The sequence below is a fragment of the Pseudoliparis swirei genome, chromosome 17, assembly GCF_029220125.1.
Source record: "Pseudoliparis swirei isolate HS2019 ecotype Mariana Trench chromosome 17, NWPU_hadal_v1, whole genome shotgun sequence".
NCBI classification, from domain to species: domain Eukaryota; kingdom Metazoa; phylum Chordata; class Actinopteri; order Perciformes; family Liparidae; genus Pseudoliparis; species Pseudoliparis swirei.
Genome location: NC_079404.1, coordinates 2424962 through 2450116, shown reverse-complemented (window position 1 = coordinate 2450116; position 25155 = coordinate 2424962). Strand labels below are relative to the sequence as shown.

At 47.3% G+C, this 25155-nt stretch overlaps 1 protein-coding gene across 2 annotated transcripts in view; it reads left to right on the top strand.

Moving 5' to 3' along the window:
• Nucleotides 1–25155, top strand: part of LOC130207478 (inositol polyphosphate-5-phosphatase A-like) — a 141569-nt gene that overhangs the window by 19627 nt on the left and 96787 nt on the right. For both annotated transcript variants that reach the window (XM_056436113.1, XM_056436114.1), the window contains exons 2-4: nucleotides 13321–13362; nucleotides 21229–21329; nucleotides 21851–21938. In XM_056436113.1, coding sequence (XP_056292088.1) covers nucleotides 13321–13362; nucleotides 21229–21329; nucleotides 21851–21938 — 231 coding nt within the window. The remainder of the gene's footprint in view (nucleotides 1–13320; nucleotides 13363–21228; nucleotides 21330–21850; nucleotides 21939–25155) is intronic.

Sequence of the window (25155 nt, the reverse complement as noted above, 5' to 3'; positions counted from 1 at the left end):
TGTGTATGAACCTGTTCATTGGTCATGTGTATGAACCTGTCCATTGGTCACCATGTGTATGAACCTGTCCATTGGTCATGTGTATGAACCTGTCCATTGGTCATGTGGATGAACCTGTCCATTGGTCATGTGGATGAACCTGTCCATTGGTCAACATGTGTGTGAACCTGTCCATTGGTCATGTGTATGAACCTGTTCATTGGTCATGTGTATGAACCTGTCCATTGGTCATGTGTATGAACCTGTCCATTGGTCACCATGTGTATGAACCTGTCCATTGGTCATGTGTATGAACCTATTCATTGGTCACCATGTGTGTGAACCCTGTATATTGTTGACCGATGTGCCGTAAACAGCTGGGTGGGAATGCGACCGCTCCCCACGGATTTCCCCCTTTGTTTCTGAAATTGTCACTGGCGCTTTGCCAGTTTTCCAACACGTGTGTGTGTGTGTGTGTGTATGTGTTTGTGTGGCCCCACTCCGCTACCTTATCATCCCTGGCCTGCGCCGGTGGGTTATCACTTGGTCTTCCAGCAGCGGCAGTAAAGTTTCCACCGCGGACAGCTGGAACAATGCAGACCCTTCCTCGTCTCCCCTCCTCTCAGAGCTATATTTAAACCTCGTCCGCAAGTGTATCTTTTGTCCAAGACATCCTATTATTTCTTAATGCTGTTGCCGAAAAAAAAGAAAAAGAAAAGGGGCCCGATGTCCCCCGGAGCCTGGGAGTGCTTAGCCTCACCCGAGTTTCCTCTTCCAGGGACGAAAGTACGGCTAATTTCCTTTACGGCTAATTTCCCGCGACGTTGAAACGGAAGTCTTAATTTAGACCAAGTCAAAAAGTGTGGAAAAGATACAAATTATGCATAATTTAAACCATAAAATAACAAAATATATATACATGTAACGTGGATTCAAAATAAGAGCCAGTTAAAATGAATATTCACATTTTCTTTATTTAACAAAATCGAATTAATTCCAATATGACCGCTCTTCACTGATCAACAACAGTCGGGAGGTCGCAAAGCTTTTGCAAAATACTACATCTTCTCACTTTGTCACGTAGAGACAGAGTTTTCACAAAATGTTTAATCATGGAAATTTGGTTTAAAGTCATGGAAAGGTCCTGGAGACCCACTGGTCACCATGGTGATGAACCTGTTCACTGGTCACCATGGTGATGAACCCGTCACAAACAGACTGACAGCTTTCCTCTCCTGAGCAGTGGTCCCCATGTGGCCCCGCCCCCTGAACAATATCAGAGACGCGTTCCGATTTATTATTTTGTTCACCTGGCCCGCTGCCGTTGAGATTGCAGTGAGACGTGGAAAAAATGTGAAGTGGTGCTCTTCGCAATAGAACATCTTTGATGGGACGTGTCGCGGCTCGGCCAATCAGCGTTCAGATGTCCACAGCGTTTGGGAAGTTAGGTTAGCTTGAATGTTAGTCCGCTACATCTGCTGCTGTCACGCTGCACAGTGTAGCGATACTAACAAAGTACCCATACGTTAAAAACGATGTGATTTAGCATATTTTTAGGATCGACACTTAATTAAAAGAGCGATCAGAGCGCACGCAATGCTCCGCTCCGTTAAACGTTGTCTGCACGCGCAGCGCACAGAGCGAGTGGGGGCGTGGCTTATCTCCGTTGCCTTTCTCCGTGGAAAAATATTTTCCGCTATCCGCCACGGAATAAATAACCACGTTTTCTACGTTATACTCTTGTGGAAATGCCACACACGTCGTGACATGTAGCGCCCTGGTGTCTGGGTTCATGACGTCACCCGGAGGCGCACTCAGCTCCGTGAATGTCTCCGACTACGTGAAGGACTTCCGCATCCAGCGCCACGTGAGCAGCAGCAACCAATTAGATTCATCAACAGAGGAGCAGCTCAGCGCTGATTGGCTCTCACAACGCAGCGGTCAGTCTCTCCTCTCGCTCCGCTCTGGTTTCTCCTGCGCCGCTCTGCGCTCAACTCAACTTTGTTTATACTCCGTGACTTATTGAGCGCCGTAATAATCGCGCGACACAACGAATCGATAATGAAATTCGTTGCCAACTATTTTAATAATCGATTTTTATCGATTCGTTGTTGCAGCCCTATGCTCATCATTTAGCTTTTACAGGTATTTGGTTTGTGCCGGTGACGCGATGGAAACCTTGTTAAAATGTGTGTTAAACGTATTGTTCCTGCACACAAGGCCCGCTCGCCGTGTGTCGGCTGGTGGGAATGCCCCAGAAGTCGTACATCACGTCCGGGTTATTTAAAGGCGTCCAATGGCCGTAAAGCTGTCAGTACGAGCGTTTTTTACAAGGTTTGGCATCTGGTTTCTTGCCCCCGTCATGTAAAATGTGTTGACTCACATTGCCTGGCTGTGTCTTCATGTGCCACATATTACTATGTAGAGATAAAGAGATGCATTTATCTGTTTTACAGGCAGCGTGATGTCGACCCCTCGCGACCCTGGCCCCCCTTACGTCTTCTTCTTCTTCTGTCTCACTCTGTGGTAATCAGTCGGCTGAAACCAGAGTATTAAATTATTAATAACTTGTATCTGCCGCTACTCGATCGAGCTCTTCCTGTCTGAATAATGTAGGCAAGTCAAAAACACGTGACTCACGACTCCACGGTCTACGATTCGGCTTTTATTACCTGGAAAATAAGCGGGAAGAGCATCGGTGTAGTTGCTCAAGAATCAAGAGAACATTTGCAAGCCCTGAGAAGTGTGCTTACTGGACGTATCTGTCGATGTTTGGAACCTCCCAGGTTAATTTTATTCCACTCCCAAAAATGCTAAACCTCTTGCTTCCTCCATTGTAAGTGCTCTGCGTTATATTCGGTTCAGATACGCCAAGGGAGTGTGTCTCTGGATACAGTGGCGCGTCAGTGGAGTTGAAGCTACTGTATGTTTGCGTTCTCTGAGTCTACATGGCAGCACGTTGGCCAACTCGTCTCAGATGCTTGTTCTTTATTTTTTACCCGTCCTTTGCCTTTACTGCTCAATGTTTGCACACACAGGATGCATCTGATCTGATTAGCTGACAATTCCATCCTCAGGGCAGTTAGCTGAAATTAATATTATCATTAAAAAATATATATATTCTTGTTGATTTTGATAGATATGTGTGGGTAACACGGAAACGTGAAGCACAATGTCCTTTGGTTTAACCTTTGGTGACTGGCCCATCTCTCTTTCGCTAAAGGCCAACTGTCTCTACGATATAGATGCAGATGGTCCGACCTCATGGGATTCACGGGAGATGCCCTGAAACAAAATGATCCACTCAACACAATGTCGTTGGTGTCTTCTATTAACCTTCTTCTATCGTACTCATTCCAGTAATCACAGCTTGTTCAAGGCTAAAATGTAGTTTTGAGAATCATTAGGGCGCCCAAAGAAATCCACTGTTCGATAATTTATCAAAGTCTTACCTCGACATGTAAGATTCTCGCATATTCAGAGAGCGAATCGACTGGTTTCTGGTTTATATTGAAATGAATCAATTCGGCAGGTGTGAGAGGTACATTAGGATGAGGAGGATGACGAGTGGATCGAATTAGAATCGCACTTGCCAAAAGAAGACCAGACATCCCCTCCCCCTCCAAGTAGCTACACTCTTCAGAGGCTTTCAAGGGTTCTTTGTAAGACAAAGGGTTCCATAGGATTTCCTTTTGTCATTCAATGAAGCCTTTTTGGAAGAAAGAGTTATTTTAAGGATGATTGAAGACATGGATGTTAAAAGATGCTCCCATCCCACAACCCCCCCCCCCAAAAACCTGTGGTTTGTGAACCACGGTTGTTGTAGCCTACGCTGCATTACATCAGCGTGGCCCCTTTCAAGGATTCTCGGTAGACCCCATTGGTGGGTTATTTTTAGCAACCTACAGTAGTAGGCAGAAGTATTTTGGATAGAACCTCCAGGGAGGCTTCTGGTTTCTCAAAAGGTTCCACCAGAAAACCAAAAAGGGTTCTCGTCAATCCCCCATTGGTGGGTTCTCATTAGTAACCTTAGTAAGTAGAAAGGTTTTGGATAGAACCTCCAGGGAGGGTTCTGGGTGGAACCATTACACCATAGAAGGCTTCTCTGGAGAACTTCTCATATGTAGGGGTTCTAGGTGGTACCATTCACAGATGCTTCTAGGTATAACCTTTTTAAGTGGGGTTCTGGGTAAAATCTTCTCAAAAGGTTCCACCAGACCCCCTTTGGTGGGTTCATGTTAGCAACCTAAATAGGTAGAAAGGTTTTGAATAGAACCTCCAGAGAGGGTTCTGGGTGGAACCATTACAATGAGAAGGCTTCATTTGTAGAAGTTCTCATAGAGAGGGGTTATAGGTCGTACCATTCACAGATGATTCTAGGTATAACCTTTTAAGTGGGGTTCTGGATAGAACCCTTCGCATCCTTTTGGTCTTTGAACAGTTAGATGGTTGTTCTTGTAAACCTCAGTCAGAAGCATATAGGCTGTGTGTGTGTGTGCGTGTGCGCACTACGTCACGCCCATTTTACCATGCTGGGAAGTGGAGGTGACGAAATATTGTTCATCTTTTATTGTGATTCAGTGGAGTTTCATTAAAACAGTTTGCTGTTAGTGTGAACGCAGCATGTGTGTGTGTGTGTGTGTCTTTGTGACTCCTATGTTGCGATCGTGTTTGCACATACATGTTCTGTATGTGTGAACATGATATGCTACAGATGATCTGTAATTAGTCATTCATACACATGAAGAGGATGATGAAACCAATCGAAGGGAAGCAATCCCTGCGTGTGTGTGTGTGTCCCACATTCGGTCCTGTCTTATTGGATGCATTCATCCCGCTGGAAGGTCACCAGAGGTTGACGGGGGGGATGTGATTGGACGCATCAGATGATGAATGGGAACAGACCAAAGCAAATAGGAACTCGGGGTGGTCGCCTCTGTAAACGAACAATGAGGTGATCCTCTGAAGGGAGACGCAGCCCCGACAGACCTCTGGTGAGAAGGAACGCCTGAGAGCACTGAACCATTTTGAGGAAGGAAATAATTCTCAGATTTCTGCTATGCCTGAAAAATTCTTTGCCTTTTTTAGTTCAGGTGCTCATTGTTGTTTTTAGTGTCTGCCCACATGGCAGCTCCCACTCATCTATAGGGTCCAGCAGCATGTGGGAGTCCTTCCATCTTGTGGACTGGGCTCATTTTTCTGGGTCAACACTCAGATGAGTTTGGAATGACTCCGTGAGATTGACGGATATAGTTTTGGTTTGTGCAGTACAACACACGCAACATGTATTTTTAGTCCAAAGTTACTAAAATTGTAGAGAGTATACTGAATAGTTTGAATACTTCAGAATGTGGATGGCCAACGGCTTTTTAACCACACTAGCAGTATTACATTACATTTAGTTGACTTACAATCATGTTACATCCACTACAGGGAGCAAATCACGGTTACGTGTCTTGCTCAAGGACACAACGACTAGGGCGGGGTTTGAACCGGCAACTCTTTGATTGAAAGATGGACCTGCTAACCATGAACAAATAAAATGAATTCAATTGCAATTGATGGGATTCTAATAACATTGTGTACAGATGATCACTGTGCCCAGAGGATTAATCCAGATAACTCTGTTGATTCCCTGAAATCCACGTCTCATTACGGTAGTTGCGTGCATCGTCCTCAGAGGAAGAATTCTGACTCTCCTGATATTCATGTTCTCCACAGGATGACTTGAGATATTTTTAGACCAATTGTCAAGTTCCAGGTTCACTTGAAGTTAGTAGTTAGCTTTGCCTTCGCGCACAGAGCCAATAAACAAAACGAAAATGGGAAATACCGACCAAATATGTGTATTGGTGCTTTTATTGTGAAAGACCAGAATGGAAAGTAGTGCATCTACTCTGCGCTGCTTTTTGTGGAGGTAGGAAAGAAGTAATACAGTTAGGTGACCTGAGTGACCTGTCCTTTTCCTCTCTGGCCACTTGACCCCGATGCTTCATGTCTCTCACTCTCTAATTCTGGCCTTCAATCGGCCCACATGGCCTCCAAGTCTTCTCACACTAAAGTGGGCTATCAACCCCTGGGGCTTGACACCCTTTAAATGTCCCCGGAGATGTAGGCCGTCCTCATCGCTTGTCCAACTGCTACTCTGTGATGTCAGAAAGTTGTCAAACTGGATTGTGAGATTCTTCACAATAACTGTGTCATAATGATGGTGTACTTTATTTGGGTGAACACCACCCCCAACACTTCTGTAGGACTGGTTCTAGATTTCGGCCTGCGCCTTCTCCGACACGTTTCAGCTACTTCAGCCGACGTTTAATTCAACTCGGTTCATTTAGTTTAGCCCAAAATCCCAAATTTGCCAAAGGGCTTTACAATCTGTAGACGTACGACATCCCCGACCCAGGACCTCCCATCGGATCAGCAAAAAAGGAGGCATCTCGAAAGAGGCCGGACCAATGAGGCCAGACCCTTGATTAAAAAAAAAAAAAAAGGTACGTAGATGCAAACATGAAGTCGTTGAGATTTGCTTCACGTGGGAGTTAAAGGACAAGTCCCGTTCAAAGATAACGTCCAGATTCTTTACGGTGGTGCTGGATGCCATCTCCAGTCCTACCAGTCCGTGGTGGCCAGTGCTCTTCGTAGCCCACATTGTCTGCAAGGCCGACTCCACATCCACGTCGGTGACCTCCGAGCGGCGGGGTCGGGAGTCATTACCGCCGCCGTGCGCAGATCTCCTCGCCCGACCCTGGTTTTGACCAGCGGTGGCCGCTGTGGCGATCCTGAGGCGCGACTCGCCCCTCTCCGGGTCCTTGTTTTTGAGGTCTCCGGGCCCACTTGGCTGCCATGTCGCGGTAACCCAGCACGGTTTATCTTTGAAAGTCTTTTTTTCTTCTCCTGGCACTCGGCAAAAGGACGCCGCCGAGGGGGAAACGTGAAGTGGGAGGACGACTCGGGAGATGTGTATTCTCGTTTTGGACAGCGGCGGTGTGGTTTGGCCTCTCGCCCGATGTGCTCTGATGGATTCAACCTATTTTTATGTGACACGGATCCCCACGTCAATCTCTCTGCTCTACATCGAAACACCGCGACGGAAAAAGAATAGTTCAGGGACTCCTCGGAGACTTTTTAATCAGGTCCGGTTGGAAATGGAAACTTGACTCTCTCTCTCTCTCTCCGTCTCAAGCACTCCCACAGCAGGAAGAACCCAATTATAAAGATATCGGGCCCCATGCTGAAAGCGTGATAGCCTGTGAAATGTCTCCGGCGTCACACAGAGACAATGTTTGTCCCGCCCCAGTGCAAACAGGATGCAGTGTGCAGGAGAGCGGCGCGAGATAAGGAAAGGAAACGCCCCCCCAAACTAAAAACTAATTTGGCAGAGAGGAGGGGAAAGAAGAAAAAAAACCAGTAGGGCGACTGGTGAGTTAATCAGATGACTCCAATAGAGACAGAAGTGCAGTTACAGTACCAGTGCTACGCTTATGGTGCAGAAAGAAGAAGGGAACACTCGTACTACAGACCTCCTCCTCCTCCTCGACTAGACGGTAGTTCACAATGACGACAATGATGTTTTTGTGGAATACATTATCAACGAAATTCAACTTTCCCCCCCCCCCTTTTTTCTCCATAATTGTCATCGTCACCCTGCACAGAAGACGTTTGCGTTCTCCCGACCTCTGATGCTGCCGCTCCCATGTGAATGCAGCGCTTATACATCGCAGTGGAGAATGAGGCCCAAAAAAACAACACAATAAACTCGTCGTGGGTTCAGAGGAGTCCCCCGTTCCATTTCCGACGGCGTCAACCCCTCGCGCGTCGACTACAAAGACGTTTAGTTATCCTGTTTGATAAAGATCGTAATCTTCGACGCCCGTTTGATCTCGCCTGAACAGTCACACCTTGTCAGGTGCGCCGCTGAGTTATGGCCGGCCGCCTCGTTCACATGCGGCCCCTCACGCCGCCGGGCTCACCGCCGACTGTGTGCAAAGAGCGGCGTTGTGGATTCTGCTTGGGGGGGGGGGCGCGGCGCGTGTCATGATTGACACATTCAGCCAATAGCAACAGTAAATAGCAAGGCAGTCAGTTATTTATACCGCCAAAATAAAGGCTTATATTTGGTTGTGTGTTGCTGTTGCTGTGACATTTGTCTTTCAAAAGTCTCCCCCGTGTTGGTTTTGTGCCATCGCCATCGATCCCCCCCCCCCCCCCCCGGCACCAAGAATCGATATTGAAATCCATTTTAAGGCTTTCAAATACACACACGATCACTCACACACAATCACACACACAGAATCTAAAAATACACAACTCAAAAACCATTTGCCGATGCCTCCGGAGGCGGGAGGCGATCCTGGGTGACTTTTCACAGCCTGGCGACGGCCTAATCCCCCCCCCCCCCCCCGTTTCCGTTTTGCTGTCGTCGCCGCGCTCCTCGGTATGTCCTCCTCTCGGCAGATTGAATCCTGCTTCTGTTTGAGAACATGTGAGCAGAACCAGTTTTGATCGCGTCTCTCGGGACGTCCTCGGGCTGTTGGAGTTTCGGTTGACGGATGATTAATGAGCGCCGTGTTCCTACCGCCAGGAAATTCTCAAATATGTCGCGGATTAGGATTAGGACTACCAGCCCCCTTCTTCTCGGTGTGGTTTTATAGTATGTTATTCTGTAACACATCTTTTATACAGAGACACACACAGACACACACACACACACACACTCACTCACACGGTCTCCAGATAGAGAGTGTGTTGTTGGGGGTGACGTGGTGCTGTGAAGAGGGAACGTGGCCCCGGGCTCCAGACTGAGGCCCCGGGCTCCTGACTGAGGCTCCAGACTGAGGCTCCAGACTGAGGCCCCGGGCTCCAGACTGAGGCTCCAGACTGAGGCCCCCGGGCTCCAGACTGAGGCCCCGGGCTCCAGACTGAGGCTCCAGACTGAGGCCCCGGGCTCCAGACTGAGGCCCCCGGGCTCCAGACTGAGGCTCCAGACTGAGGCCCCCGGGCTCCAGACTGAGGCTCCAGACTGAGGCTCCGGGCGCCAGACTGAGGCCCCCGGGCTCCCGACTGAGGCTCCAGACTGAGGCCCCGGGCTCTGCCGGCCGTTCTGTTCACAGGTTGCAATAAATTAAAAAAAGGACAAACTCAAGGACGTTATTATAATGATCTTGGAAATCTTTTGTTTTGTTTTGCCGTGAAAGTCCAAAAGGCAGCGCAGCAAACTGGAGTGTTACACAACACGCTGCCTCTGGTGAGGAGTCGGGGATGGAACCCTGAACGAAGAGGAGGGTTCACGGGCTTCAGGTGTCAGGAACCACGTACTCTTCTTCATGTGCTCCTTAAAGACAGACACATGAACCACGTACTCTTTTTCATGTGCTCCTTAAAGACAGACACATGAACCACGTACTCTTCTTCATGTGCTCCTTTACAGTCAGACACATGAACCACGTACTCTTCTTCATGTGCTCCTTTACAGTCAGACACATGAACCGTGAACTTTGTTCCAAACTGAAAATAACACTGCAATAAAATAATAATAAAGAAGGGCATGCGGCGTGGTTTCCTCATCGTATAGCAGCCGCCGGGATGGTGTGATAATGCATTCAGCCAGAGGGGCTACACGTGTGTGTGTGTGCGTCTGTCTGTGTGTGTGTGTGTGTGTGTGTGTTTGTGCATATATGCGTGTTTCAGTCTGTGTGCGTGCGTGTGATTCTGTGTGTGTGTGTGTGTGAATCTGTGTGTGTGTGTGTTGCGGTCCCTCATGGTGTCATTTCCTATTTACTGTTGACACTCGGGGGAGGGGGGGGGGTGTTAATACTATTTTCTGTTTTCCACTAGTATGATGACTCCCCTGCAGCCAGCGCTCCGCTCTGTGCTCGCTGACTGTTGGTGTTGAAGCTCTGAGCTCTGTTGTTAGTCGGGGAAATTAAATATAATAGTTTACGCGCTCGCTCGAGAGCCACGGACACTTCCACCTCCGTCCACCGGGGGCGCCGACACCTCATGAGAGAAGCTTTAAGTGTCTTTGTGTTGGAGGTTTCCTCCAGACGGGCAGCGTCAGCATTATACTGTAATGCTTACGATGTGTCAGGAGCAGCAGACCCCAGGGGTCGTGACCTTTCCCCCCAAATTAATACATGAAACAACAATAAAAGCCCGTATGATGTTTTCCACTGGGACTCACGATGAAGCCTCAGAACCTTCTGGAAGCATTACGACCCAAAGCGAGGGGTTCCCCCCGTCGACCCGACAGCTGCTCCGGCCTCACATCTCAGCGCCGCAGTCAGGAGACGGAGTCAGAGGACCCTGGAAGCCAATAACCTCCTTTCTAACACACACACACACACACGCACACACAGACACACACAAAGAGACACACTGATGCACACAGACACACACACATGCACAGACACACAGACTCACACACAGACACACACATACAGACACACACAGACACACAAACACACACACTTGCACGCACACGCATGCATACATATTGCACACACACGCACACACACAGAGACACACAGACATAAACGCACACTTGCATGCATACACACACATAAACACACACACACGCTCACACACACTCCCTCACACACAAAAGTCAGAAAACAGCCGTCAATGTCTATTGTGTAGATTTGTTGTTGTTGTTGATCAGCTAGTTGGATAAGAGGAAAAGTTAAATCCTGGTATAAAGACTGAACGGCGACATCGTGATGTTTATTCTTTTAATCTAAACTATCGTCTCTCTTTCATCTGAGTCATGTGAGGTTATAAACTGTATGGTTTAAGCGCCATTATCTCTATTTTTTGGGGATTTTGGATAAATCGACCAGGAGAGGCACACTTTGCATCGGATTTGTTGAATTCAAAGATCGTCCGTTTGCGGCGCCCTCGAATTTTTAAAAGAAGACGGGAATGTCGTCGTGTTGTCGGAGGGAACGGCGTTTAAAAGTGAGACTGGATTTGTGTTCAACAAGTTTCACTTGAATCATCGACCCCAATTTTTCGGCTGGGACCAGTTTCACCCTCCCGCCATCGCGCTCTACTTTTATTTTGAAGGGCTCGCATTTAAAATAGATTTCCACAAAAGAAAAAACAAGCTCAATCTTTCAGTTTCCTCCACGCCGTCTCAAAAGTAGGCCACGAACTGATAGAAACAGACGCGAGGAGGAGGAGGAGGAGGAGGAGGACTAACAACCCCCCTTTTTCTAATTAAACTGCAAATCAACTTTCCGTGGCTACAGATATAGACTTTGCCTGGCTTCCAGTCCCCCTTCTGCTATTGGACTGTCCCTCCAAGGGGGGGAGGGGCCTCAGCGGGCCACCAACCCATCTGTACATCAGAGATGGGGTCAGGGGGGGGGGGGGTCTCCCGCCATCTGAGTGCTACAGAAAACCTTTTTTTGGCCGAATTTCCGATCTAGGACACGTGTTCCCCAGATAGGAGACTCAGAAGTTCGGAAGAGCTGTCGGCAGCACCGAGGTTTTATTTGCCTCATTTCCTCCTGTCAAGTCGGTGTGTGTCCCCCTCCCTCCCTCCCGTGGTCCTGTGTGATACCAGCTAACGTCGGTCCTGGGAGAAACGACTAGCGTAAGAAAAGAAAAAAAAGAAGCTAAAAATATCTGCGCCGGTTCGTCGGAGGGTTGTGAGTCCAGATTCCTCTGGATGGCGCCGTCACCGGGATCCCCGAGACGCGCGCGGGGTTTCGGGGGCATCGGTGCGACGGTGTTCGTGGTCGAAGCGCGGGACCGCCAACGGGACCGCCAACGGCACCGCCAACGGGACCGCCAACGGGAGCGCGGCGGTCAGGTGGCGACTCCTCCGGTCCTCTTCGTCTCCGGCTCGCTCTCATTTTCTCCTCTTCCTCCGTCCATGTGACGAATGACAAGGTCCAGAGCTCATGTCCTTATATAGACCTGAGCTCCGTCTGATCGGGCTGAGCCTGGGACCGCGGTGTACACACACACACACACACACACACACACGCTGCACATTTATATCAGGTGTAAGATCTTAATCCGTTTCTTCACAGCAGTAATTTGCACTTTTTTGGTTTGTTTCGTTGCCTCCGAACTTATTTTCCGCCATTAATTCATCCCTCGATGTTTAAGGGAATCGTTAATTTTTTGGGGATCACACACACACACACCCGATTGAATACATTTGGACCAATCAGGGAGCCAAATGGTGTCGACGGTCGGAAGTTCAAAATCATATAATGAGTCCTCTGCAAGGATTATAACCACAAGTCTTTTCTAGTTCCCATGAAGATAAACGTTTATTTGCAACTGACCTCAACGCCTCGGTAAAATACACCTTTTTTACCCAAACTTACTTTCGTTAGCTAGTCGCCAATCCTAGCGTAGCATCAGCCTGACGGGGGAACTCCCAGATTCTCATGGAGCTTCAGATCGACTTCATTCGAGGCTGAATTCGTGGTTACACGTTGTCATGGCGACGCTCCTTACCATCAGCAGAGAACGTTAGCACGTCGTTGACTAGCCGGGAACATTTTCTATGCTACCGACTGTACGCTGAACGTGCCGCTTTTTGTTTCATTTAAAGATCGTAACGGTGAATAAACAGACCTGGTCGGCTTTACCGGAACAGTGCTGTTCCTCAATTCAACCACCAGGTGGTCACTTAGCTTAGCCTTTTAATGCATTCCAGTGCGGCAATGAAACGGCCACCTCGCCTTCGCTGCTCCTCTGAGGACGTAAATTCCAGATTGATTGTAAGCTCAGCTGGAAACTTCCAAGACTCGAGGACAAGTCAATCCCGTGTGCAATGAAGTGAAAGTTAGGCGATGTGAAGGTATGGGGCTTTAAAAAAAAAATGGTTATTCAATTTTAAGGATACGGCACCTACTTCTGTCTGACGTCGGGGGGGCGGTAGCATCCCTCCTGTGCACGGAGCCGTCCATCAGACCTCGTTATCGACATCGGGGGAGATCTCTCCTTAAATGGTAGAATGCCCCGTCTCCGTTTCCACTGCAATGAAATAAGAGTCTCTCAGGGCTTTCCTTTTTTTTAAAGTGGAGGAGGGAGAGCGACGGAATCACGAACACGGAGTAAAAGAAAGATGAGGGAAAGATGGAGGAGTGCTCGATTCGTGAACCCGGGGGAGCGATTCGAGTGACTTCCTGTCAGAGCAGCTGACGGGGTTGTATAAATATTAGATGGATATGCAAATGTGTGTGTCTATATATCCTCCAATACTTCCAGATACATCTTTTATATTTCATGAAAGTGAGACCTCAACGATGCCAGCAACAACAAAAAATCTGGAATACTGTGTGACTAAAATCTCGCCTTTTCTTCTTCTTTTTCTTTCAGCCTGACAATCTACAGAAGACATGGCTGAGGGAGTTTTACCAGGTAAGTGACGCACATGATGACGTCACTCCAACGAGATGCATGTTGGCATCCTCCACGCAGCCCGTCCACAGCGGCCGAAATGTGAATCTCCTACTTTTTAAAATGATTTAAAACGTCCTTGTCGAAAAGAAGCTGCAGATCATTGTGGTTGCACCACCTCACGTTCACATACACGACAGTCAGCGCGCCAAACTCCTCCCTCTTATTGGTCAAAGTCTCTCCTGACCACCAGGGGGCGACTCCTCTGGTTGTATAGAAGTCTATGCTTCATGTGGTAAAGCTGCATTCTCTTTCCTGACCACCAGGGGGCGACTGGTTGTATAGAAGTCTATATAGTGACTCTACTTCTCTTGATTAATTCCCTCAGTAAACATTGTAAACATGAGTTTATGTCTCAGTCTCTAGTTTCAAGTCTTCTTCTATACAGCATGATGTCATCATTTATACTTTATGGTCATTTAGAGTCACACAGACCATAAGACCATAAAGCAGGGGAAGCTTTAGGGAAGGCTTACTGTGAATATATATATATATATATATATTAGGGCTGTCAATCGATTAAAAAAAATTAACTAATTAATCGCACATTTTGAAATTCATTAATCGCGATTAAAAGGTTTTTTTTTCTTCTTTTTAAAGACAAAACTTCCCACAGAGCTGTGCTTTCAAAGAGGCTCCTACCTATAAAGTGCCAGCGAGGTATTTAATATTGTGGATGATAAATTGTTTCTTCAGTGAAACATCCAGATTAGTAAAAAAAAGAAGTATATTGAGACCCCATTGGTCCTGTCATCTTTAACATTGAACAGCAGCAGAACCAGAGGCCTTGATAACTGACTGACATTCACATATGTCACGTTCACCCTCTGGAGGCTGGGGGCATGTTCTCCATTTTACAAAAAATGTAAATTCACCTTTTAAAGGCGTTTGCATATGACACATACCCACGTGTTCTACATCAAACATTCCAGAACAATCTCAGCTCTATTCAATGAGGCTCAGTTGTCCTCGTGCCGTGTTCTCTGCTCTCTGACTGACAGGCTGCTAATGAGCTTCACCTGTGAGGTGGGAGGTCCTTTGTGATTTACTGAGTGTTCATTGGTTGTTTTTTTCGCAAAATGTTGACACAAACGGATTGACCAATCACGGTGAAGGTTTCGTGTGACGAGTTCTTTCCGCGCCGCGTCACCCGACACGTCGCCCCTTCGTTCCTCTGTGTATCAGAGGGGGAGACGGGAGGAAGGAGGAGCAGGAGGAAACCCGACTGATTCAACCACGAGTTTAAACTGATTTATGCTCCTTATTTTCGCGGAGAAATATTTTTTTTAATAACGGAAACGGTGTTAAACCGTACTGCCGCGGTTTGACACTCAGAGTGTAAAAACTTCAACGAACACCGGAAGTAAACAAAGTTGCGTTAATTGCGTTAAAATATTTTAGTGCGTTAACGCGGCCAAATTAATCGTATAGATTAACGCGTTAACGCTGACAGCCCTAATATATATATATGTATCCACACACACACACACACCACAGCTGTTACCACTGCAGCATATGTAATAATGGGGCCGGCTGTAGCTCAGTGGGGTAAGGGGGTCGACCTGCAACCCCGAGGTCGTCGGCTCGATCCCCGCTCTCCCCATTAGTTGCAAGTGGAAGTGTCCATGAGCAAGGCACTGAACCCCCGGTTGCTCCCCGGCTGCTTCACTGCAGCCCACTGCTCCTTCATGACTAAGGACGGGTTAAATGCAGAAAACACATTTAGTTGCAATCTAATCATACATCACCGTTTAGGAGCCCAGTGGATGTAGTTTTGGCCCGGCACGTGTTTCTAAAGCTTCGAGCATCGCCACGGGCCGGTGAACACGGACCTCGAGGCTCGTGCATGTGATCTTTCCTTTTGAAGTAGATTAAGTCGAGTGAAGGCATGTGCTTCCTGTAGCCGCCGCATCGAGTTGTAAACCGTGATGCATTTGCTTTTTTAAAAATATACTCCTATGCATTTCTTAAGCAACTCCAGTTTTTCATAATCAACGGCAAAAAGCTGCAGCTCGTTGCGTTTGGTATCTCTTCATCGGCACATGAACCGCTGACTCACCACGACTCCTAAAGCTCAAAGCTGCTGCTCTTAAAGCGACGACACCGACGCTCTGATGCTGCGATAACCGTGTAAAAGTGGTAGCTTCAGTCTGCAGGGCGTTTCTAATTAAAGCGCATATTGGAGCAGTCTGCACAAAAGTATGTATATTGTTTTATAGCTTTAATTTCCTTAATTAATAGGAATTAACATGTCAGTCCACCAATGTCACCTCACCAGTCGAACGTGGCAGCGCTTGAGAAAAGACTCACCCTGAACACACACACACACACACACACTCGCACACACATGTAATTACGTTTCGTCGTGTGTTAGGAACTGAGGTTATAGGATATTGTAAGCGTAGAGCGTATGTGTGTGTGTGTGTGTGTGTGGGGGGGGGGGTGGGTGTCGTGGTTACGGCTGTAGAGGAATTCTGTTTGCATTCTGCAGCAGGGTGTGTGTGTGCGTGCGTGCGCGCTTGTGTGTGTGTGTGTGTGTGTGCAGTGAGAATCTGTGTGAACAAGGCAGACCTCTGGCCTCGTGCCAGCGGCGCTGACGTCACGGAAAGAGGCGACAGACTCCCGAACGATGCCGGGAACAACCCTCAAAACTACGACGTCTGCACAGTACACTCACTGTGTACTCACTGTGTACAGTACTGTACTTACTGTGTACTGGGCAGTACTCGCTGTGTACTGTACACAGTACACAAGCGGTTGGACTGGCTCTCCTCAAGGTGCGACTGCGAGTCCTTGCCTGCATCTTCTTTCCTTCGCGCAGCTCCGGGTGCAGATTAAGGGAATTCCTCGAGGAAATTAAGTTTATTTATATATTTATTTTTTACGACACGCCTCAATCGCTGCAGAGTTCGTAGCAGCTGCTGCAAAGCCTGCAGCGTCGACTCGCGGAGGTCTGGAGGTGTGTAGGTCTGGAGGTCTAGAGGTGTGTAGGTCTAGAGGTCTGGAGGTGTGTAGGTCTGTAGGTCTGTAGGTCTGGAGGTGTGTAGGTCTAGAGGTCTGGAGGTGTGTAGGTCTGGAGGTCTAGAGGTGTAGAGGTCTGGAGGTGTGTAGGTCTGGAGGTCTGGAGTTGTGTAGGTCTGGAGGTCTGGAGGTGTGTAGGTCTGGAGGTCTAGAGGTGTGTAGGTCTAGAGGTCTGGAGGTCTGGAGGTGTGTAGGTCTGGAGGTGTGTAGGTCTGGAGGTCTAGAGGTCTGGAGGTCTGGAGGTGTGTAGGTCTGGAGGTGTGTAGGTCTGGAGGTCTAGAGGTCTGGAGGTCTGGAGGTGTGTAGGTCTGTAGGTCTGGAGGTGTGTAGGTCTGGAGGTCTAGAGGTGTGTAGGTCTAGAGGTCTGGAGGTGTGTAGGTCTGGAGGTCTAGAGGTGTGTAGGTCTAGAGGTCTGGAGGTGTGTAGGTCTGGAGGTCTGGAGGTGTGTAGGTCTGGAGGTCTAGAGGTGTGTAGGTCTGGAGGTGTGTAGGTCTGGAGGTCTAGAGGTGTGTAGGTCTGGAGGTGTGTCGGTCTGGAGGTCTGTAGGTCTAGAGGTCTGGAGGTGTGTAGGTCTAGAGGTCTAGAGGTCTAGAGGTCTGGAGGTCTAGAGGTCTGGAGGTGTGTAGGTCTGGAGGTTTGTAGGTCTGGAGGTGTGTAGGTCTAGAGGTCTAGAGGTGTAGAGGTCTGGAGGTGTAGAGGTCTGGAGGTGTGTAGGTCTAGAGGTCTGGAGGTCTGGAGGTCTGGAGGTCTAGAGGTCTAGAGGTCTGGAGGTCTAGAGGTCTGGAGGTGTGTAGGTTTGAAGGTCTGGAGGTTTGTAGGTCTGGAGGTCTGTAGGTCTAGAGGTCTGGAGGTGTGTAGGTCTAGAGGTCTGTAGGTCTAGAGGTCTAGAGGTGTAGAGGTCTGGAGGTTTGTAGGTCTAGAGGTCTGGAGGTTTGTAGGTCTGGAGGTCTGTATGTCTGGAGCTCTGGAGGTTTAAACCTTCCTCGTTTTCCAGGGATCAACCGCTCAGTGTTTGCCCTAAGGGGCGGGGCGCTTACACACACACACACACACACACACAAACACAAAGTACCGGTAAATGGTAGTTTTATTTTTGACTTCTCCCACTCTGTTAAAATATAGACTCCCTGACTCGTTTCTCTTCTGGGTTTTGACACTAAATGAAGTGAAATAGCAGAAACTCTTAAAGGGACAGTACACCCCCAAAATAAACACATTATTTCCCTTCACTATGAACTCATTTTCTCTTCACCATACTTCCCGACGCGGCTCATAACGTCTGGAAACGGGCAACTCCCTTTAGTTTCCCGGCGGTGTTGTTTATGCCACTTTGATCTCCTCGAGCCTCTAAAGTCATTTATTTACACATAAGCAAAGCAAACCATTTGCCTGCTCCCCGCCGCACGCCGCGGACCGGCTTTGAACGGGAAACCCGCGGTACGAGCGCCGCTTTGCCTCCGCACCGCACTCCATTGAGTAATCCAACGAGACATTTGCATTGGAAAACTTCCCCGGACCGGGCGATTGTGTCAACTCCCCACATCCAGCCCCGTGATTTTAATTTAAATTTGTATTATTGCTGGACGCACCGAGCCGAAGGTCGTCCAATCGGGCTTTTGTTGTGTTTGTCGTTGTAAAAACAAACAAATCTGCAGTCGGGTTATGTCTCCTGAACCTTCGCTGAATTGGGATTTTAAAAACGGAACAGGATGACCTCCAGATTTTTTTTGTCTTTTCTGTTTTCAGAAGCCTTCGACTGAGTGAACGTAGAGCACAGGTGTCAAACACAAGTCCCGCGGGCCGAATGCAGCTCACCGTGTAATTTTATGCGGCCCCTGATGGCTTGAAAGACATATGATCACCTTTTATATCCTGTGCTTTTATTTTGAAGGTTACAAATTAAATGGATTTGTGTTATAATATTAGAGAAATGTTCTTGTGTACAATATTTCTACTCTTTACAAAACAATAATCAAATGCAAAGAGTTATTTGACTATATGTTCGGAAGTAGTTTATACACCGCTTCAGGTACACCGGCCCTTTAAGAGGCGGCCATGATGCTGATGTGGCCCGCGGTGAAAATGTCCATCATCATCAGTGATTCCCTCCTCAGTGAGAAGGTCCTGTTAGTGTGTGTCTTTAGTTGTGGACGCATCGGGGTACTACATGTCCTCTGATTGGTCTTCAGTGCCTCCACTTCAACTCATATCTCGTTTCAGTTTAATCCGTCACTAATTTCATTCGGGAACCTTTTTTTTTTTTACGGACGCTTCCGAGTTCATTTCATTCGTCACCTCCACTTAGACCGACACTTCAACTCCTTCAGCACTTCAGTCCCACCTCGCTGCTTCCACTTCAGTCGGCACTTCAACTCGATCCGTCGCTCGGCCTCGACACTTAAAACCAGTCTTCATCGCTCAGCTCTTCCAGTTCCAATCACCGGTTCTACTGCTTGGGGTGTTTCTTTTATTTATTTTCCAGCAGCCGCCACACAAGAGCACATTGACAGTTTGGTTTGAGGAACGATGAGAGAGATGTTACGTTTATTTTAACGCGTGATCCATGTCGTGAACGTCTCTGAACGTCTTTGATCGTCTCTGAAAGTCTCTGAACGTCTCTGAACGTCTCTGAACGTCTCTGAAAGTCTCTGAAAGTCTCTGAACGTCTCTGAATGTCTCTGAACGTCTTTGATCGTCTCTGAACGTCTTTGATCGTCTCTGAACGTCTCTGAACGTCTCTGAACGTCTCTGAACGTCTTTGATCGTCTCTGAACGTCTCTGAACGTCTCTGAAAGTCTCTGAACGTCTCTGATAGTCTCTGATCGTCTCTGAAAGTCTCTGAACGTCTCTGAATGTCTCTGATCGTCTCTGAACGTCTCTGAACGTCTCTGAACGTCTTTGATCGTCTCTGAACGTCTTTGATCGTCTCTGAAAGTCTCTGAACGTCTCTGAACGTCTTTGATCGTCTCTGAACGTCTCTGAACGTCTCTGAACGTCTCTGAAAGTCTCTGAACGTCTCTGATAGTCTCTGATCGTCTCTGAAAGTCTCTGAACGTCTCTGAATGTCTCTGATCGTCTCTGAACGTCTCTGTTAGTCTCTGTTAGTCTCTGAACGTCTCTGATCGTCTCTGATCGTCTCTGATCGTCTCTGTTAGTCTCTGAACGTCTCTGATCGTCTCTGATCGTCTCTGATAGTCTCTGATAGTCTCTGAATGTCTCTGAATGTCTCTGATCGTCTCTAATCGTCTCTGATAGTCTCTGAACGTCTCTGAACATCTCTGATCGTCTCTGATCGTCTCTGATCGTCTCTGATAGTCTCTGATAGTCTCTGAACGTCTCTGATCTTCTCTGATCGTCTCTGATCGTCTCTGTTAGTCTCTGAACGTCTCTGATCGTCTCTGATCGACATTTAAAATGACGAACACCGCGATGAAGATCAGTAACACGACCAGGAGATGTACCTCCTTGGTTAAGAATCAGGTCATGATGTCAGTGAGGACATACCTCCATCTCCACCCCCCCCCCCCTATCCCCCACCCCTACCCCTTGTCAGCACTGCCATGGCAACAGTCCCCGTCTGAGGGCTGTTTAGAGAGGTCCGTGTCATAAAACCCTGCCTCCACGGACACAGGAGTTTGTGTGCCGATGCTGCCGGACTCTCAAGTCAACAGAGTGTCTCGTTACCAGCGGGCCTGTTTCTAACTGCGGCCCGGTCTCAGGCTGAAGCTCTGCGGCCGGAGGGAAGTCGGGTCGCTTGGACTCTCGCTGATAGCACCGGCGGTTCTAGTAACGCAATCACCGCCTGGATGCCGTCTGTTTGCCAAACAGGAGGTCCTGCATTCACAGCCTGGAAAGATAAACAGAATGCAGTCGATTAGAGCTTCTGCAGGCACGTGCACACACACACGTGCACACACACACACACACACACACACACACACGTACGTCCTTCTCCAGCCTGACATCAGTGTGCTGGCTCCTGGAGGGTGTGATCTTCTTCCCGTTGTGAGTTGATCGGGTCCTCGGAGCACGGCGTCGGTAGAGGTGCTGACCCGAGTAAACCGGGGTGCACCCATTCGGGCCCGGGGGCCATTTGTTGCTCATGCCCCCCCGCTGTGGTAAATCACTCCGCGGTATTGATTTTTCCATTAGAGGTCAGCCTGGTGCACCTCTGCTCACAAACACCTTGGGGGGCGACACAAGGTCACGTGATGCATTTTGTTCTTGTTTTTCTTGTTGTTGTTGTTCTTATTCTTGTTCTTGTTGTTCTTCTTCTTCGTGTTGATCTTGTTGTTTTTGTTCCTCTTCTTGTTCATGTTCTTGTTTTTCTTGTTGTTTTTGTTCTTCTTCGTGTTGTTCCTCTTCTTGTTCATGTTCTTGTTTTTCTTGTTGTTTTTGTTCTTCTTCGTGTTGTTCTTGTTTTTGTTCCTCTTGTTGTTCATGTTCTTATTGTTTTTGTTCTTGTTGTTCTTCTTCGTGTTGATCTTGTTGTTGTTGTTTTTGTTCCTCTTCTTGTTCATGTTCTTTTTCATGTTGTTGTTGTTGTTGTTCTCTCCTCCCCCCCGTGGTGATGACAGTAGTTGTTGTTATAGGGTAGTTGATGGAGGAAAAGGCGCCGACTCCCTCATGCCCGATGCCTCCATCAGCGAGCCGCTTTGTCCTTTTGGCCCGGAGTCGTTCCCCTCCATCCGAGCTCCTGGTTGCCATGAGCTCGCTCGCCGTCGTGTTGTTTCCACCTCTTCACCTCCTTTTTCACCTGTGCCCCTCCCCACCTCTTCCCCCTCTTCCCCCCCTCTCCCCTTACAGACGGTGCAGTCGCACAAGCCTCACTTCTTGGCGGTGCACTGTCAGGAGGTGGGCGGCAAGAACTACGAGGCCTCCATGTCGCACGTGGACAGCTTTGTCAAGTAAGTGTGGAGGTGGAGGAGGTGGTGGCCTCTGGGCTTAGTTAGCTCTGCACATAAGTAGATGAGAAACATGCACAGGTGGGTTACTACTCCCTCCGCTGGCCACATCACACACTACAGGCAGAACACACTCACACCGGTACATCTGGGGGTATTTTTGCTTTATGACATAAATGGAAAGAAAATACTTATTTAATTTGAAGAACTTGAAGTTTAGCCTCATTTGCATATTCATACACAACATTTCAGGAAACGGGTAATGCAAGAATAGATCGCGTTAATGCAAGTAATCAACATGGGAACATTTGAACCTTATTCTTATTATACTGTTAATGTCTTTTAAAATGTAAGTAATTTGACAAAAACACTTTTATTTCCTCTGACTCTTCAGTAGAATTTACATAAATCAAAACATCCACTTTTATTCCCATCTATATTCAAAAGGTTATCACAGGGGTTGTTGTTCATGTAGCCTGGTTTCTGTGTGTGTGTGTGTGTGTTTGTTTGTGTGTGTGTGTCAGAGAGCTGTTGTCCAGCGACGCCATGAGGGAGTACAGCAGAGCCCGCGTCTACCTTGACGAGAACTACAAATGCCAGGAGCATTTCACGGTAAGCCCTGCGTGGACCTGCACTTATATTTCCCCCACGTGTAGTAACAGCAGGTGGCCAGGAGGTGGCAGCAGATACTTGTGAACCAGCTCAGCTTGTTCAATGTCGTGGGACTGCCTTGCTCATTGGTTGTCAGGATTTATGAGCTAATCATGGGTTCCCTTTAGCTTTACGTGTGGCTGATTATCAAAGGAATGGAGACACACACGTCTTGGTCTTAGTCCACTAAGACTTCTTAAGTCCATCATTTGTTCTTTTATTTCATTTTTCATACTGATGACTTAATATCGTCACATTATTATCCCGTCACCTTCATATATACGTTCATAGATCTTGTGTAGAAGAGACGCGTGGCTATGTTCGGAGTTCTACTTTTTACAGGGCCTTAAATCTCCCTTTTCCTTCCTTCCCTTGTTCCCGGGTGCATGTTCCCCGAGTGGCCACTGGGTGGCGCCAGACTCTCAGCGGAGGCTCTTCACCTCCCATCCCGGGTTTAATGTCCGGTGCTGTAATTGACAGACTACAGGTTACTCAAAGGAGATCATGTGGTTTACAAAAAAAATACAAAATACAAAATGAAAAACCATGATAACGCACGAGGGGTGAAGGGGGCGGGGTTTACGATGAGGACCGCGATCACCGAGCGTAGCGCGCCGGTGGCGCCTCCTCTCGGCGCCGTTCGCCACGCCGCGCCTCGCCGAACGCTCATAAATCACAGCGACCGCCGAGTCGCGGTTGCTCTTTTCAAAAGAATATTACAAACACTGGCCTTTTGGGGGGGGAATAGAATCATCTGCCACTTCGCATAAGTGCCGCTAATGTCCCGGCACAAGCAAGCTGTTTATTTAATGGCATTTGTCTACAGATTAACCTTTTTTCTCTTCTCTCTTTTTTTATTATTAATTTTCTTTTTTTTATAGCTGCGTTTGTTTCCATCGAGACCGGCGGAGCGTCGGATGTGATTTCTATGAGGCCGAACAGTAAATACCAATAAACCCGGCGCCGCTCCTCACGGCGCGCTGCCATTTAGCTCCGGGTGACGGCACACATATATTTGTTTTTCCTCAATCACACACACACACACACACACACACACACTGATAAATGAACGTACGACATTCCTAGACCCGGTTGATCGATGAGGCGGTCGACCCGAAGAACTTGAGCGCCGACTTTGTGTCGTCAAAAAAAGTAAAACAGCAATATTTACGTCTTTTTGGCTTCAGTTTTTTATAATTCTTTTCTGTATTTTGTCTTTTTATCAACCACACTATTTGCTGATGGTAATGATCATTAGTTGAAGCCCATATCGGGGCTTTAATCCCTTTTTTGTTCATTTTGTTTTGTTTTGTTTTCAACAAGTTTATCATAAAAATAAACAAACAAACAAATAAACAAACACACATTGAGATGGATTCCCTTTTATTCTTATTTATTCTAGTTTGAAAGATATTTATAGGAGGGGGGGATCGGAAAAACAGTATTGAGGAAGAGAAAATATAAATATGAAAATAAATCCATAAATAAGTAAAATGCATAATCATCATACTTTTGGAACTGCAGACATGTTAATATTTAAGAAGTTTAGCTTGGTATCTTTTTAATGGACTTGTGGCTCATTTTTAATCAATAAAACAAAACTAGCTGATGTATTTATTTAACTAGAAAGGCTTTAAAAAAAATAAACTTTAAAAACATTAAACCGACTAACACGACGACGTCTTAATGACTTTAAACGAGACGCCATCAGAACGCACACGTGCAACAGTCAGTCAGCGATGGCGGCCTTCTCCTCCTCTTCCTCCCAGAGGAAGGCGCCATGGCGGAGGGGGGGGGGGGGGGTTGACTGACACGCGGCCGATCCCCGGGTCCTGGTGTTCTGAGGTATGCAGCAGGTAAAAGGTCAATTAGGAAGAAGCCCCGCCCTCGTCGCCCAAATCCCAATCCACATGTTCCCGTCGCATTAATATTCATCGAGCGGCGCGCCGGCTTCCTGACACGGCGTCGGCGGTAAAGGCAGCACGTGCACGCCCACGTGCACGCCCATGTGCACGCCCACGTGCACCGTGACACACGGCGGCCCCCCATCGGTCGGTCCGGGGCATTTTAATAGGAAATTAAAGGCGTCCGTGGTCTGAGGGAGGAGAACGGCGCCGCCGGCCGCCTCGCTCGGTGGTCGAGGTTCAAGAGCCTGAGGTCCTTTGGATTTATCTGTCGGGATCAGGGGGGGGGGGGGGATTAGGGATTAGGATTAGATTTGGTCGACGTTGGACAAGTTCCCACCGAAGTCTTCTGTGTTTATTTGTTTTTCTGAAGGAAATATGATTCTCCGAGATGAATAGCCGATATTTGGAGAAACACCAAAAAAAACTAAACTCTTCCCCGGTGAGATGAAAACGATGTTATGAATATGATTATATTTTATGAACGGGCCGGTTCCCCCGGAGGAAGCCCGACACGCGGCATCCTGCTGAGGGGAACGGCGGCACGTGGACATATATATATGTGTGTATATATATATATTCATATATATGTGTATGTATATATATATGTATATTTACACACATATATACAAATATATATATACATATATATGTGTACATGTATATATATTTGTATATGTGTGTATATATATATACACATACGTATATATATATGTGTATAAATATACGTATATATATGTGTATATATATATGTGTGTGTGTGTATATATATATACACACACATGTTCTTATATATATATATACACATGTATATATATGTATATATTATATATATATATACACACACACATATGTACCTTAACACACGCACACCTGTCCCTCTACACAGTATCTCATCACACCAGGACAATACATCCAGACATTACATAACGATAAGATTCGTCCAGTAGAAACCAGAGAGCACAAGTTATACTTTTTCACAAGACTATATTTTTATCTGTCTTGCGTCTCGTCGTGAAACCTTAAAACTAAACGATCGACCAGCGAGACGCCGGAAAAACAAAGCGGGCAGCAGAGCGCCGTGATGCAATCATCAGCGCCGCAGATTTATGAACACTTAGTGTGTGTGTGTGTGTGTTTACGGCATTCATCCCTCCTTTTTATTTTATTTTCTACATGCGTATATATATAAAAACATTATTTATTTTAACTAGCGTCCTATATCACCTCATCCCGTGTTTAAAAAAACATTTTTTACGAGGAAACGAAAAGCC